Below are 15,651 nucleotides of genomic sequence, written 5' to 3'. Positions count from 1 at the left end.
TCTTTTCCACAGTATTCCAGTTAATGCATCCTCCTCCCTGGTGAAACGAGGGGGGGCCCTGCTGGTATAAAAGAAGCCTATGCTTCTTCAACCTTCACACTTAACTTCCTTCTCCTTCAGTGATCACTGACTTAACTTTAAGGTAAGATATCTCTATCTCTATCTCTAAGATATTTCTATACAATAGGTTCATTGAGTTTTTGTCATTATTATTATCATGATTATTTAAGGTGTGACTGAACACACTAAAATCAGGATGGAGAAAAGAGAAGAGCGGTGATTTACATTACAGTGGCAGAGGTGGCTGAATGGATGTATAGGATTGCATGTGTTTGTCTGTTAAACAGATGCATTTATTTCTTTGCAGCGAAGGCACACAGTGCCTGAGGAATTAATAAGGCGGCCATGTTTATGTTTAATCATGCCATGTTACATAGTCGTAGTAATGTAAAGCACCTTATCAGCTGTGAGTAACAAGAGTGTCTATCTCTGCATCTGGGTGGGGAAACTGAGAACTCTGTCACTAACACTGTCTTCTCTGTTACGCTGTCTAGTCTCAGTTGTGTCTGTAAGAGCAGAAGCTAAGATGACTTTCTACGATGACATTTACCCATTCTACACTGTACAAAGGACTCCGTTTATCTTCAGCAGCCGCTTGCTCACCATTATTCTGGTCTTCCTTGTGTTAGCGGTCAGTCTTCTTCTCATTCTACCCGGGATACGAGGGAAGTCGGTGAGTGCAACCAAGTCCAAAAAAAGAAAAACTATTACTCACTGCAAATAAGTGACGAAACCTCACTATTGTTCTCTCTCTTTCTGCGCCTCTAACAGTGGTTGCTGAAAAGTGCAAAAATAATAGCAGTTGTAATGCTGTCATTTCAGTTTCCTCACCTTTTTTTTCCATTCAAGTCACCTGAAATAATTTGTCTGTCTCTTCCTCTCAGCGGCTCTTCTGGACATTTAGAATAGTTACCAGCTTGTTCATTGGTGCCGTGATAGTGGGTGAGTTTTGCATTCGTATTGTTTTTCAAAGATTTTATTCTTCCTGCCACCTTTGTTTTCTAGACTTTCAAGTTAATTTTTTCCCTGCAGCACTCAACTTCACTAACGACTGGGCCGAGGCCAGAATGACCACAAAAGCCACCTATAAGTCTTTCAGCAACGCGGTGGTTAACGCGGAGATTGGCTTGCATGTCGGACTGTATGGCATTAACGTTACGCTGAAAGGTGAGTCACAGTAAGCAACCTGTGACGTCTCGTCAAATATTCCTGCAGTTTTTATTGTGAAAGGAGTCGGTGCTACAACAACATCTTCTGCATATACACGTCAGAAAAGTTCCTTTTTTATCTGTGTTGCTTAGTAGTATTTACATCTGCTTGATCTCACTCAGGGAATCCTGTCGTACAGTTTAATGAGACCATTGACTACAATGAGATGTTCACCTGGCATGACACTATTGAAGAATATGAGGAAGCTCTGGAGAAAGGTTTACCCAACCCCATTCTGTATATCGCTGAAAAATTCACCCCGAGCAGCCCGTGTGGTCTCATCTTTCAGTACAGATACTCTGGACGATACGCTTCTGCAACACTCTGGTGATTGTTAATAACTCATATCTTGATTTTGTCAAATAATACCGTGTGCTCTAATTTTCGGGCGATGTAGAAATTCCAATCCCTGTGCAATAATTGCTCCACAGGACAGCATTTTGCTGCTGGATGCTCGCCAACATCCTTTTCTCCATGCCAGTAATCCGGTACGCTGGGTACATGGTGGTTGCCACTGCTGCATTCATCTTCTTCTCCATGATCTCCTTCACCACCATCATGAATGTGCCTCAGTGTGTTTTCTACATAGGAACTGACTCCTTTGAAACAGAATACAGCCATTCGTTTTGGCTGGCCCTGGCTACAGGTAAACACATGAATTTGCACATAGATTTTGCATGTTTTGCACTTGAATTTATCATTCCAAGCCCGACTGTTACTAACTCAAATGATTTTCAGGCATCCTGTGCACCCTCATTGGGCTTCTTGTGGTGATGCTTGACTTTTTGGTCCCTGAGAAGATGAAAGAGGCTTTCAGTGTCGGTGTCGACGGCTGTGAAGACGAGGATGATTCATACAGTGAGGGCTACCTGAATTCATTTTTCCTCGATGGAGTGACAATTTCACCAGTGAATTTAAAAGTTACAGAAGTAAGTACATTCATGAGGGTGGTTCGTACAGTTTTTGAGAAGATTAGTAATCAACAAATTATCATTCTGCTGCCTGTTAATATCTCAATCATTTGTTTAAAGCAGCAACAGTTCTTATCTTTAATATAAGTAAATTCTACTGTGGGACAAGACCGAATAGTGTATTAGAAAGGCATTCCCATAGTTAGTTTATACGGCCGCCATAGTCACCTTTATATCCATGATAAAGACGTCGTTCAGCTAACTTTGATCGTTTTCTTTCTGTGTTACAGGAACATTTATGAAGCTGTGCAGATTCCCTCTCAGGGAGATTTCATTGTTCATACTTGAAAATGTTTTTTGTTGAATGTGTTACAGTTAAAGTCTCGACTTTCACGTGTTAGTTATCTGTGTGAGCCTGTAAATAATAATGTCTTGAAATTGAGTCCACTGTAAATAGTCACATTTGTAAAGGTCACTCTCATGTTGTAGTAGCTGTAAATAAACATAACTTCGTATGGGATCCATACAATGTGTATATAGTGTGTGAATGTGTGTGTGAATGGGTGGATGACTGGATATGTAAAGCGCTTTGGGGTCCTTAGGGACTAGTAAAGCGCTATATAAATACAGGCCATTTTACAGGCCATTTACCATATAGTGTGATGGGTGTGGATGGTAGAGCTCTCGTTGTTTTGCTTGTTTGGTAATGAAACATGAGACAACACAGATACATATTGATTGTACACAGAGTATACACTTTAAGAATCCGCTCTTTTAAAGGAAATGCACATTTGGTTTTATTTACATTAAACTGATCAGAAAGTTGGTCAAAGACATTATTAATAAAATTAAGCCTACTCGATCCAAGAAATTGCTTAAAAACTGAAGATGTAATACGACAGCACGCGCTACTCCCTCCAGAGACCAGTGCAATCTGGCTCTCACCAGAACAGAAAACATTAGAGTCTCTAGTTTCAGAAACACAACTCCTAAGCTGGCAGCATTATTGAATACCTGCAAGAGCCAGATGGCACAAATTTACGACGGGACTGGTGAACACATTTCTGAACATTTAATGATATACTAAGCAAAAACAAATGTGCTTTTTATTTCTAAAAGGAGATTTCTAAGCGACCCCACACTAGTGAGAAGCAGCGAGAGCCCGAATGTTGGAACATGTGGTTTCCTTGCATCAGATTCATGCACACACAGTGCTCTGATAGGTTGAATTGATTCTCTTGTAATCCTGTTAAATATGGTTTTTTTCTGTCCTGTAATTTTTTAAGAGCTGAATAAAATGAAAACAAACAAGTGCTCAGCAGTGAAACTGTATTTTCTGTGTGTTATAACTGTACATTCATTCAGTATTGTATATTCTGATACATTCTTGTACGCTCTGGTAAAAGTAATGATCATCCATATACTGTATGTCCTTGAAAATTAAGAGTGTCTTTGGCCTTCAGCGTCACCACGATACACAGAGTTCAGTGCCTTTGTACAGCATCTTATTATCTTCTTTTGATACTAATTGTAATAGATTAACATGTTGGATTGAGAATGAATCCCTGGTCAGTAAATCGTATTCTTCGTTATCACATGCATATACTGCAGAAGTTATATGGCCTTTCCAATCAAGTCCTTGAGAAATCCAAAGTATTTACAGTAGAAGTACAATTTTAAACTCCATACACATTATAAAAATGACTAAATAAAAAATAAATGTACTAATTTATCTCTTCATAAGAAAATAAACATGACCGTAAAGCTACTTTCCTTCAACACCATAAACTCACGTACAGTACTACAGACAGAGTATTCACATTGTAAGGCCATTATGACGATGTAATTCAAGATAAAACCTGGGAAAATGAGAAACGGATGTTCTTTACAGCGTCGCGACAACAGGCCAAAAAAAATAAAATGATAGAAAAATAAATTCTCCTCGTCCCACTGAGCCACCTGTCTTATTGTCGTCACGCAGCCAGACATGCAGAGCTACAGTGGGGCTGATCCATGCAGGGTCCTCTATATGTAGACGGGCGTCTCCTGTCCCGTCAGCAGTCTGAACATCACAGCAGGCATCGTCTTCATGTTGATCTGGCACAGAGGGAAACATGAAAGAAGCAGGGTGGGTAAATGCAGGGTGTCAAACATGTGGCACACGGGCCCTGAATTGGCACCACAAAGACTCTGAGGCGGCCCACAGGAACGATTTGGGACTTTTAACTGCATTTTTATAAATTGTACAGTTTTTTCTACTGATGAAGGCCTCCTTCACGATTGTTCGTACTACACCTAAGTTAAAGAAAAAAAAGAACAATGAAATGACAAAGAAATCCTATTTTTTCACCATCTAATAGAAGAGTTTCTATTTCTTTATGGTATCTTTTAAAAAGCAAGAAAAACTTTGCTTTATTATTACAGGTCAGTCTGGGCAATGAGATACATTCTCTGTGCTTTTACACATCTGTTACTTACAGTTTAGTCCCAAAGTGCCATGCTTACAGATTTCTTCCATTTACTACAGCAGAATTTCTTTATCATATAGAAAAACTGAGACATGCAGCTAAAATTGTACTTCTTTTTTTGTATGTGAAGATATCAGAGGGGTTCTGACTGGGGTTAAACTTATCCCTCGCCTGAAAGTCAAAGTGGGCTGTATGTGGCCCACAATGTAAAGTGAGCTCCCTGGGTTAACCCATCAACTTCAGATGCATTTACACATGGACAGATATGTAATCGGCCCTAATTTACTTACTCCTCTCTGTCCCACCAGAGACTGAGAAAAGGATTCAGATGTATTGCTGTCAAACAGAGATCTTTTCTATCAGAACGTACACTTGAAGAAATTACAGAGAAAATACAAAAGTGGTTGAAAATTAAGTTAAAGTTTTAAATAATATTCGGTACATATTTTTGATTATGTTTAACTTTAAGTTTTGAAGCATTGAGCATCACAACACAAACTGGGATCTGAACCATCAGGTCTCCACTGTATTCTCCATCCATTTGTTTGTGTTTAATACTAGTTTGATATGTTGCCATATTCATTTACTTTGGTCAAGAGTTAAAAGATGTATAACAATTTCCTGAAAAAATGTAAAAAATCAATGTGAAGCATGAGCTGCCTGACAGTTTGAAACAGCTGAGTTTATCTAATTGAAACAGCGAACAACGTGATGGTTTTATTGGAGTTAATGTGCTGGACTATGAGTCAACAAGGAAGGGCAAAAGAATTTCCCAAACTGTTCCTTTAAAGCACGCTCATAGGGATAAATTGTAAACTTGCACTCAAGGAAATAGATTCCTGTAATCACTGTGAAAGTACACAATAGTTAATTTCTCTGGAATGTGAGTTTTCTCACACAAACATCCTTTATTGTACTAGTCAGTTTTAATTTAAAAAAATATTTAACCATGGTTTGTTTAATCACAGGATTTTATTGACTTTATTGACCCATCACTTACAGGCATTCTGTGGCCCTGTGTGTACCCAGTGATTTGGCTTTAAACCAAACTCTAATGTGCATGCATCTATGAAAGGCCTGTGTGGCACAGTGTTTGTGTGGTGCAGTAATCGGAGAAAATTGCCATCTTGTGTCATGAGGAGTTCCTACCTCACCCACAGAGATGGACAGGGTTTGAACTATCTTCTCGTGTGCCATGGCAACGACACTCTGACCATTTATTTCAATGATTCTGTGTCCAACACGAACGCCGCCTCTCTCAGCGATACCGCCTCGCATCAGGCTGCAGATCTGAGGAAGCAAAATAACTCCAAATGTGGAACTGCATCATAAATACCAACACTCCCAGTCAACAAGGGGGTATGTTGTAAATATTAACATATTTTTGGCATGTACTAGAGTAGCTTTCATGGTTCACAGTTCCTTATTTATCTTGGCCCTGGTGCAGCAGCTCAAAAACTATCAGAGCAGAATGACGCCTGAGCTTTTGGCTCACAGCAATTATTTGTACATACGCTGAGCTCATTATTGCTATTTTTAACATAAGCAACCATCATTGTGATGCTATAACATGACAAAAAAACCTGCATGCACCTAAGCATTTAATAAGCCTGAGTTGAAAGTTCAATCTTAAGTTTAGAGTCATGGTAACGAGTGATACGGCTGCACTCACAATGCCATTTTGAACACTGAAGCCGAGCTGGAACTTGAGATCGGGTCTCTTGATGAGGACGGTGGTGACAGGAGGGCAGCTTACAATACTCAGCTTTACCTTCACCTGGTTCTTCAGACCCTGGGACACATTCAGAAACGCATTCACATGTTTCAGAAGTCAAAAGGTTTGTGGAGGTGGACTAAAGACTGGTGCTGTCCCTGTGCTTATGTGGTATTTCTATGTGCTTGTTAGTGTCATGGTCAAAATTACATTTATTCATTCGTGTTCTTCTTTCCTGTCCACTTAATCCTTTTAGGGTGAAAAGAGGGACCACCTAAAAGTCCACTAATATTTAGGTACTTTCACTGTAATTCATACTTTTGGGCTGTTTAGTCCAGCACTACTAACTACAGATAGTTTTCCTTGTGCTATTCTTTGATTCAAATACTTCCTTATCTAACTTATGACTCTAAGTAAAGGGCTAACTGGAGGTTCCTGATGTACTCCATACCTTAATGATGCCCTGGCAGGTGGCCAGTGGCAGCCCCACGAGACTTGTGTCATTGATGGACATAATCTGGTCGCCCACGTTGAGTTTTCCAGAGCGCGCTGCGGGCCCACTGTTCAGCATGCTGGCCAGGATGACCGTGGGCAGAATGGAGCCCCAGCCAGACTCGACTATTACCACGCCGAGGATCTCGCCTTTCTGCTTCTCTATATACAGCTGTAATACAGTATACAAGTATTTTTTAAACCTTTTTAAGCACACTTTGAATTTCATATTGAAAATTAGCGAGATTCTGTTAGGGTGGAAAATCCATCAGTCTTCATTTACAATTAGCCAACAGTGGAATAAAAAAAATGTCACACCTCTTTACAGTTGTCTGAATTTGAGAAATGAACGAGGTCATCGTGGTACATTTCCTGGGAGCTGATGATGTCACTGTATTGTTTCTGGCTCAGGTCGGTGGGATTGATGCCATTGGCTCGCAGGAATTCTCTGTAGGCCACACTGAACGCCTGACCAATAGACTGTGCGATTAGCTGCGCCTACGGGAAGGGGAGCATTTGGGGGAAACCGCTCAGCAGAAAGGCTATCCCAGCTGACAACAGCAAGCAAGTGACCAGAGATTATTGTAAAAATGTAAAACTAGAGCGTAAAGTAGAAAAGAATGGCAATACTTACATCCTCTGATTCAAAGACATAGCAGATCATTTTGTACTGGCTCTTCCCTTCGCTGGTGGAGTCCGAAGATTCAGAGAGCTCCTCTGATGAGGCCTGAGACATGCGCCTCCGTGCCATCAGAACTACAATGCTGCCGATGTCTGCGATGTAGGAGATGGTTCGCAAGGCACTGTCCATCATTGTTTCCTATGAGGAACAAAAGTAATGACAATCATGATTCAAAATAAATTGTGTTTATGCACAAGAAGAAGGCAACACACAAATTTAAGAGCCACTGACCTGTGTGTCAGCATTCAGTACTTTGACAGCTTTAGTGGAGATAAACAGGTCCACTTCTGTCATCATTTGAGAATCTTCATCTTGGCTCTTTGAGATAAACAGAATTTTAATAAGACGTTTTGCATTTCAGAGAATGAATGTGATGCTTTAATCTTGCATAGCATTTTTTTTCTTGCACCTCAATAATAACGCTTGTGCTTATGCCTGAAAGGAAGAGACAGTTTAAATTATTCTTTTCAAACTTTGCTTTTGTGACCAGCAGTTCATTTGTAGTTACATTCAAGGCACAAGCACAGGATATAACACTTAATACACAGGAACAAAAACATGTGGCCGTATCAAAAGAACAAAGTGGCCAAAAGAAAGACATGCAACAGCTCCACTGTGTGGTAAATAGATGAGGTTACTGCACAGCTGACTTTTTATAAATAGGTCACAAGCAACATACAGTTGCGGTCAGAAGTATTAATACGTGTTATGGTCATTGTAATTTAGGGCCTTGAATTATTTCTTTGAACTGTTCATTTTCTCAGTGTGGAAAGATTGTACAGCATACATCTTTATTGCACTTTAAAAAGAACTGGGTGCACAAGTTTGACTTTAGTTTGTATTTTTTTCTAATCCACACAGTTTTAGATGTATACATACACCTCCACTAATATTTGGTTAAACGTCCCTTAGTAAGTTACACCTTTACCAGAAGCTTTTTGTAGCCATTAAGAAACTTCTGGCATAATTCCTGGTGTATATTTGACCACTCTTCTTGGCACACACCCGGTTTTTGGTAAGGCCATTCCAGCTGTTTAACGTTAGCCTGCTTCATCCATTCAAAAACCACCTCACGCGTGTGCTTTGGATCACTGAGCTACTGGAACACGCTGAAGAACTTGGAGATAATCATTCTTCTTCATTATTACAACCACTTTGTACAATGTAACAGTACTGCTGACAGCAAAACAGCCACAGTGCATGATGCTACCACCACCGTCCTTTACAATTGGTACAGTGTTCTTAGGTTTGAAGCTTTCACCTTTACAAACATACTTGTTGTCAAGTGTGGACAAATAGCTCAATCTTTGTCTCATATGGCCATAAAACCTTTCTCCAGAAGGCATTTGGCTTGTCCATGTGGGCAGCTGCAAATTTCCCTCGAGCTTGAAGGTTTCCATTTTGGAGCAGGAGCTTCTTTCTTGGTCGGCACCCTCTCAGTCCGTGATGATATAAAACTGGATTCACTGTGGACAGTGATGCTGGTGTTCCAGCAGTTTCCAGCTCATGGTAGGCTTGAGCCTTAGTGGTTCCTGGGTTATTCCTGAACATCCTAACCAAATTCCTCTTATTGTAGCGGGACAGTCTGGGTCTAAATCCAGATCTCGGCAAAGTGATGACACATCTGAATAACATAGTTATGTACAGTTGTTTAAGTTAACAGGCCTTAACCTTGTCAAGTTAAAAGACAGAATTCAGCACCACTTATTAAAAGATTAAAGTAAGTCTATCTATATAATTGAGCCTGTATGTATACTTCTGGCCTTGTGTGTATTAAATAACATCCAACCTTAAATCAAACTTGTGGACCCAGTTCTTTTTAAAGTAATTCGAGATTGTATGCTGTATAATTATTTTACCCTGAAAAAATAACAGTTCAAAAAAATCATTAAAAAATACAAAATTGCCCATGACAAATGGATGTAAACTTCCATCCATTCACTTCTGCTCATCCTTTTCAGGGTCGCGGGGGGCGCTGGAGCCTATCCCAGCTGTCATAGGGCGAGAGGCGGAGTACACCCTGGACAGGTCGCCAGTCTGTCACAGGGCTAACACACAGAGACAGACAACCATTCGCACTCACATTCACTCCCGCATTCACACCTATGGGCAATTTAGATTGATCAGTTAACCTATCCCCACTAACTGCATGTCTTTGGACTGTGGGAGGAAACCGGAGTACCCGCAGAGAACCCACACCAACATGGGGAGAACATGCAAACTCCACACAGAAAGACCCTGGCCTGAACTACATACATATTATTTATTTCCACTGCGAGCATACATGTAGAATAAAGTCAAATCCCTAATAAAGTCGAGTCCCTCCAGCCAAAAATAAAAGCCAACTTTTCTAAGGCTGAAAATCCCAGATGGAGAACATCAAGAGAATCTAATCAAGTCTCCTGGACCCGAATTCAATTTGTTCCCTAGATGTCATTTCAGTTTGTTCCCACACTTTGATGCTGGCCAATTTAAAGATTTATGAACTAAATGGATGCATGTTGGTAGCTGTAACAACCCTGAAGAAGAATTACCTTGATTTGACTGACAGCTTCATGAGCCTGAGACATACGGACACTCTTGGATGGGTTTTTATCAGACAAAACTTGAGTGCAGCCAAGGTAGTTAGCAGCAAAGATGATCCCATCAATAAGGTCTTCTGGCTCACAGGGACCTGGGACTGTGTGACAAAAAGACCCCTGTAACGTGCAGCACAGATTCATAAAAATGACAACATTTTGAGAATATTCTGAGATATTTACCATCCTCAAAGCTGGGAAACGAAGCAGCTTCCTGTGTTTTCTTTTTAAAAAAAGGTAATAAGTTGGACTTCAAGGGCAAATATTTTGCAGATACAGTATAAAAACCTATATCTATCACAATATCCACGATTGCCTACATACAAAACTTACAAAAACAAATGTTTCTTGGGAATACGATTAAAGAGACAGTAAAAGACAGTTTTTTGATCAAAAACTGGATGATAAGAAGCTAAAAGTAGCTGAATTTTAACCTTGGGAGTGTTGCTGTCTTCTGCAGAGACAGGCTCTGGACACTGAGACCTCGTCGCCTGCTCTGGCAGCTCCTCAGGTATTGCAGCCGGGCTGAGCTTCTCATTCTGCTAAACAAAAATAAGTGGGGGGTGTTTTCTTCTTATCTTGGACAGTTCGTGTTTTTTAACATTTCTTGTTGTCCTGTGCCGATTAAGAAGAACTCATAAAAAGTGATGAAGACTATTTCTGGCGATGCATAAAATTAAAATTGTGCTGATCCCCTCTAAACCACAGCAGAGGCAGGTTTGGCACAAACATTTACAATCACAAGCCACAGGGGACAAGAGCTGACAAAGATGTGTCCTATTTGCATTGCTTACCTGCTGGGGTTTCTCTAGCCGTCTCTGTCTCTCCTCGAGAGACTCCCTCTGTTGTTCTGGTGTGTGAAGAGGAGCCAGGGATTGCTTGATAACCCTGGGTTCATTCTCCCGGCTGTTAGCAGTGGAATTACTGGGTCTGGGAACAGGAGGAGGCTCTCTGTGAGGCTGGGGTTTCTGGGTTTCAGTAGGAGGCTGAGCATGGGAGTGGCGAGGTGGGGGAATAGGGTGTTGCTTACTGGAACTGGACCTAGCTTTGGTCCTCACGGCAACTTTTTTGCAGTCCCTGGGCAAAGTCTTTGGACGCTGCTCAGTGTTGCTGGCCATGCATCCTTTGATCCCAGAGGCAATTTGCTCGATGCCCTCTCCTGTTCCCCTCCTTCCTCGCCCTTTACCCTGCCGCTCCTTCTCCTTTGAATCTATGTGAGATGGCTCACACTTCTTGCTGGCTCCTAGGACATTAGGGTTCCTTGTGACTCGGACGTCACCTTCTCTTTGCCGTTCCTCTCCCCCCTTCCTAATTCTTTCGTTCTCATTACCCTGATAAAGGCTAGCCTGCCTCTGAATACTGTCCTCCGTCTCCTCTAAATCCTCTATAAATTTGGCCCCATCTAGCACCTCTTCTATCTCATCTCCATCACCGAAGAAGAACCTGTCCTCCTGGCCCTTTTTAACTCCCCCTTCTGTTTCATCACCAGCAACTGGAGCACAATGCGACCTGAAGCGATGGCTCATCTTACTCGGCTTAGCGTCTGATTGTGATCCCTCACATATTTCTGTGCCATGCCGTGGCCTCGGAGTCATCTGGTCAGGAGCACTGGTGTTCTCATTAATATTATCACTGACAGCATGCTTTATATAGCCACCGTCCTCAGGACAGTACTGCTTGTAATACCTCATGTCCACACCGCCCTCTCTGTTCAAATGCAGAACCTCATCATAGTCCTGCTCGACATCGGAGCCCACGTTGTCGTACTCAGAGCAGGTGTCCTCCATGTCCTCAGGACTAGGGTCACAACTCATGTAATAGTGATTTGCAGAAACAGGAGAAGTCAGCTGGTCATTATTATCCTCCTCCAGCGCACAAGGTGGTTGCTCAGTCGCCTCGTTCACCAAACCTCCCCGCTCTTCTTTGCTCTGTCCAGGACCGGGGCATGATGAAGTGCCGGGTACCAATATTTTGGAAATGGATCCTGGCCTCTTTCCATGAGCCATAACTGGCCCCTTTAGCCCACTACCCTAAGCCCTGTAAACATTAATAGAAAATCAATTTCACATTTTTGAGAAATGTTATATTTTCAACAGTATATCATCATTCAGACTCTTTATATTATTATGAAATATAACTGAACACATATTGTATTTTGCAAATGACGTAGGTTCATCACACTGGAGAAATCACCTTCCAAAGACTTCGATGCTCTCTTTCATAAAAACAGAAACTCTTCAGCAACTCTTCTCAGTTTTCGAGCTCCTCCGCTACAAGCCTACAGCACAGGTGCCGTCAATTTAAATAACCAAACATCAAAGATTCCTCTTTGCATATGGTCAAAGATCCACTTTTGTATACAGTGACTATCTCTGTCATACTTTAAAAACACACACACATCCTCCCTCCGTACCAAACATCCATATTTTACTTACATGCACCATCTCAGTCCATTTGTCTTTGATGGTGTTTGTTATCTGTGATCTTGGTCCGTTGTGCCTGCTCTAATTTTGTCTTGATGTCCTGCAGAACAGGAAGGCTGCAGTAAAACTACAGACACACAGCCTTCCTTCTGCAACACTGCTCTCTATTCTTAGCACCTCCCACCACAGAAGCACAGACATATGCAGATGCTCCATACTGGCTTATTGTAAGTCAGTCTGCCTTCACACACAATTTAAACTCTTCTCTTGCGGGTGAAAGTCATCTGCTTAACCTAGTCTAGCTCTCTCACACACCGCTTGAAATATAACATCCTAAAAAGTTATTATAAAAATTCTGGCACAAGTAATGCTGACAAAAATGCTGCCCATGCCTGCTTTCAGATTGTAGCATGTGGTGTTTTCTATAAACTATGTTATTGTTTTATAGTTTGCTAAACAGTATCTTCAAGAAGCTGCCTTGAAAAACAGTAAAGAACCAAAGAACAACAACACAAAACTGTCTAAATTAGTCAGAAAGTACTTCACAGCTGAACCGATAGAAATTAATCGTGGAAAAATGATTACAGCTGTTAATTAAAAGTAAATACTGGCATTTAACGAGTTCCAGCCTCTCGAATGTAACTATTTGATTTTTTTTTTCTGTTATTTTTTTTACCGATAGTCTACAGTTGACAGAAACGAGAAATTTTAAATAGAGACATGATAGTCTACATTGACCAGACACTTTATAAGGTACACCTAAATGGTACAGAGCTGAACCCCCTTGTGCTTTCGGAACTGCCTTAATTTTTCATGGCATGGATTCAACAAGGGTCTGGAAACATTCCTCAGAGACTTTGATCCATATTGACATGACAGCATCACACATTTGCTGCAGATTTGTTGGCTGCACCTCCATAATGTGAAGTCCACCACACCCCAAAGCTGAACTACTAGATTGAGATTGGGTGACTGTGGAGGTCATTTGAGTACAGTGAACTCCCTGTTGTGTTCTGGAAAGCAGTTAGAGATGATTTGAGCTTTGTGATATGGTGTGTTCTTCTGCTGTCATAAAAGGATGGACATGGTCAGAAACAGTAACCAGGTAGGCTGTGGTGTTTAAGTGATGCTCAGTTGGCACTAAGAGGCCTAAAGCGTGCCAGGAAAATATACTTGGAACCACTGCTGGTGCTGCTTTTATGTTTTTTACTCCAGATTCAGACCCTATTTTGCAGCAGTCTCAGTTTCCTGTTCTTATCTGAGAGGAGTGGCACCTTGTGCGGTCTTTTGCTGCTGTCACCCATCCGCTTCAAGGACTAACATCATGTGCATTCAGAGATGCTCTTCTATATGCATAGACTGTACCAAGTACTTATTTGAATGACTGTTGCCTTCCTATCATCTCGAAGCAGTCTGGCCATTCTCATCTAACCTCTGACATTCAACAAGGAAAAACGCCGCTCACTGGATCTTATCTCTTTTTCTGACCATTTTTCTCTATAAACCCTAGAAATGGCTGTAATCCCAGTAGATCAGCAAGTTCTGAAATACTCAGAGCAGCCTGCCTTGCACCAACAACCATGCCACATTCAAAGTCCCTTAAATCAGCCCCATTTCTCATTCCAATGCTCAGTTTCAATGTCAACAGCCTGGTTCGACCATGTCTGCATGCGTAAATATGCATTTAGGCATATGCCATTAACTTTGTTGCCATGTGATTGGCTGATTAAATATTTGCGTTAACAAGCAGCTGAACAGGTGTACCTGACAAAGTGGCTGGTGAGTGTGCATTCAACATATATTCTCAATCAAGAAAACATCTGGCAGATTAAGAAATAGGGAAATATCTGTTATTCGCAGCCCTACAGTAATAATACAAATGTACAACAGCAGGATTTAACACCAGTAAATTAGAGAGTATCCATCAATACAACATAAAAATGCTGTTGATTGTATTTATCAATATTATAATGATATAATTTATGATTCTCTCAGCTCTGAATTACACCAAATCTCTTTTCATCCCTGTCATCATTTAAAAGAAGTGAGCTCCTTAAGTGTGAATGTGATGCTCTCAGTTTAGTAATACAGGCTTTATATTTGATTAGTACAGGATATGTGAGAGGCAGCACACTGACAGTGCTGTGCTACACGCCCAGTATAAACATGTCATCATCAGCATCCTCATCTCAGCATGAAGCATCCAAGCTTGAGGCTGAAAAGAAAAATCATAGAGCAAACTATTTGGCTCAAGCTAAAAAGACTCCACAACGAAATGAATCCTATCAGTGTTGATCAGGTCATTATGCAACTGGGATTATAGCATCATCAGCACAAAAAACCTCTAATCCCTGCTAACAGACCTAAGCATGACTTCTCCATGGTGCTGAACTGGCAATTAAAACAACAGGGGCAATTACAGAGTAGAATTGGCCTTCACCATTGCAGTTTTCTTGCACCTGCCCTGCCCTTGAAGAATGAGTGGTAGTATTTTATAAAGCTATTACGCCTAACTTTTGCCGCAGCTGCAGGGGTGGTTGTTGCTGTGGCTCCAGTCTCCCCACAAGTGGACGCCGCATTTCCCTCTGCCTAGATGTCGATAAGATAATCGGATATGTCCTGCGCATATACCGTGCATTAATGGAGCGCGCTCCCTCCACACACGCTCTCTAGTGGTTATACCATCTGGAGGCATCTTATTATCCTACAGCAGCTGGAAAATTCACATCGACCTTGATGTGAAGCATCGAGACTGCACCATGCTGACACCCAACTAATGGGCTGATGTGCCACAGGAGCACGCACATCTAGCATCGTTTTCGCTCTGTGACAGAAACACGAGCAGGCCTACATGCATCAATATTGCATGCTCCCCTCTATACGTGCATTAATATATGTGTGTGCCACTTACCGACATCAGTCCTGTGGGGACCTCTCCCTTAAAATGCCCGTTTGCTGATCAGATGAGATTGATCTCCGGGATGGTGATTTTTGAATAAAAGCCGCACAGCAGCCCAGGAACGTGTGTAGAAAATACACCCCCTAACACAGGCACACACGCACCATGTGCTCACTAGTCGCACTGTTCTACCCAACATAAAACATTAATGCAC

General features: G+C 41.4%; 2 protein-coding genes across 5 annotated transcripts; one reads left to right on the top strand and one right to left on the bottom strand.

Moving 5' to 3' along the window:
• The first annotated feature begins 46 nt into the window (after nucleotides 1–46).
• On the top strand, nucleotides 47–3,497 carry duox2 (dual oxidase 2). 2 transcript variants are annotated; one of them, XM_005929181.2, is made up of 8 exons: nucleotides 47–142; nucleotides 555–733; nucleotides 945–1,002; nucleotides 1,093–1,227; nucleotides 1,392–1,596; nucleotides 1,701–1,915; nucleotides 2,008–2,198; nucleotides 2,471–3,497. In XM_005929181.2, the coding sequence occupies exons 2-8, from the start codon at nucleotides 587–589 to the stop codon at nucleotides 2,480–2,482; spliced, it is 963 nt and encodes a 320-aa protein (XP_005929243.1). In that variant the 5' UTR covers nucleotides 47–142; nucleotides 555–586; the 3' UTR covers nucleotides 2,483–3,497. The 2 variants fall into 2 exon arrangements, with proteins under 2 accessions (XP_005929243.1, XP_042077872.1); XM_042221938.1 differs by having other exon boundaries at nucleotides 2,008–3,497.
• Nucleotides 3,493–15,623, bottom strand: apba2a (amyloid beta (A4) precursor protein-binding, family A, member 2a). Of its 3 annotated transcripts, none has more exons than XM_005929178.3 (12): nucleotides 15,450–15,623; nucleotides 10,910–12,152; nucleotides 10,550–10,657; nucleotides 10,299–10,338; nucleotides 10,071–10,216; nucleotides 7,768–7,854; nucleotides 7,489–7,674; nucleotides 7,173–7,352; nucleotides 6,814–7,026; nucleotides 6,321–6,440; nucleotides 5,798–5,938; nucleotides 3,493–4,277 (listed from the first exon to the last, which is right to left on the bottom strand). In XM_005929178.3, exons 2-12 carry the CDS (start codon nucleotides 12,119–12,121, stop codon nucleotides 4,206–4,208), a joined length of 2,505 nt encoding a protein of 834 aa, XP_005929240.1. In that variant the 5' UTR covers nucleotides 12,122–12,152; nucleotides 15,450–15,623; the 3' UTR covers nucleotides 3,493–4,205. The 3 variants fall into 3 exon arrangements, with proteins under 3 accessions (XP_005929240.1, XP_005929242.1, XP_014191275.1); XM_005929180.3 differs by having other exon boundaries at nucleotides 10,550–10,654; XM_014335789.2 differs by lacking the exon at nucleotides 15,450–15,623 and adding an exon at nucleotides 12,551–15,421.
• Between the last annotated feature and the right edge of the window lie 28 nt (nucleotides 15,624–15,651).

Source organism: Haplochromis burtoni, unplaced genomic scaffold (assembly GCF_018398535.1).
Source record: "Haplochromis burtoni strain Fernald_Lab_line unplaced genomic scaffold, NCSU_Asbu1 Contig_77, whole genome shotgun sequence".
NCBI lineage: Eukaryota > Metazoa > Chordata > Actinopteri > Cichliformes > Cichlidae > Haplochromis > Haplochromis burtoni.
The sequence above is the reverse complement of the archived record's forward strand: the minus strand, read 5'-3'. Positions and strand labels throughout refer to the sequence as shown.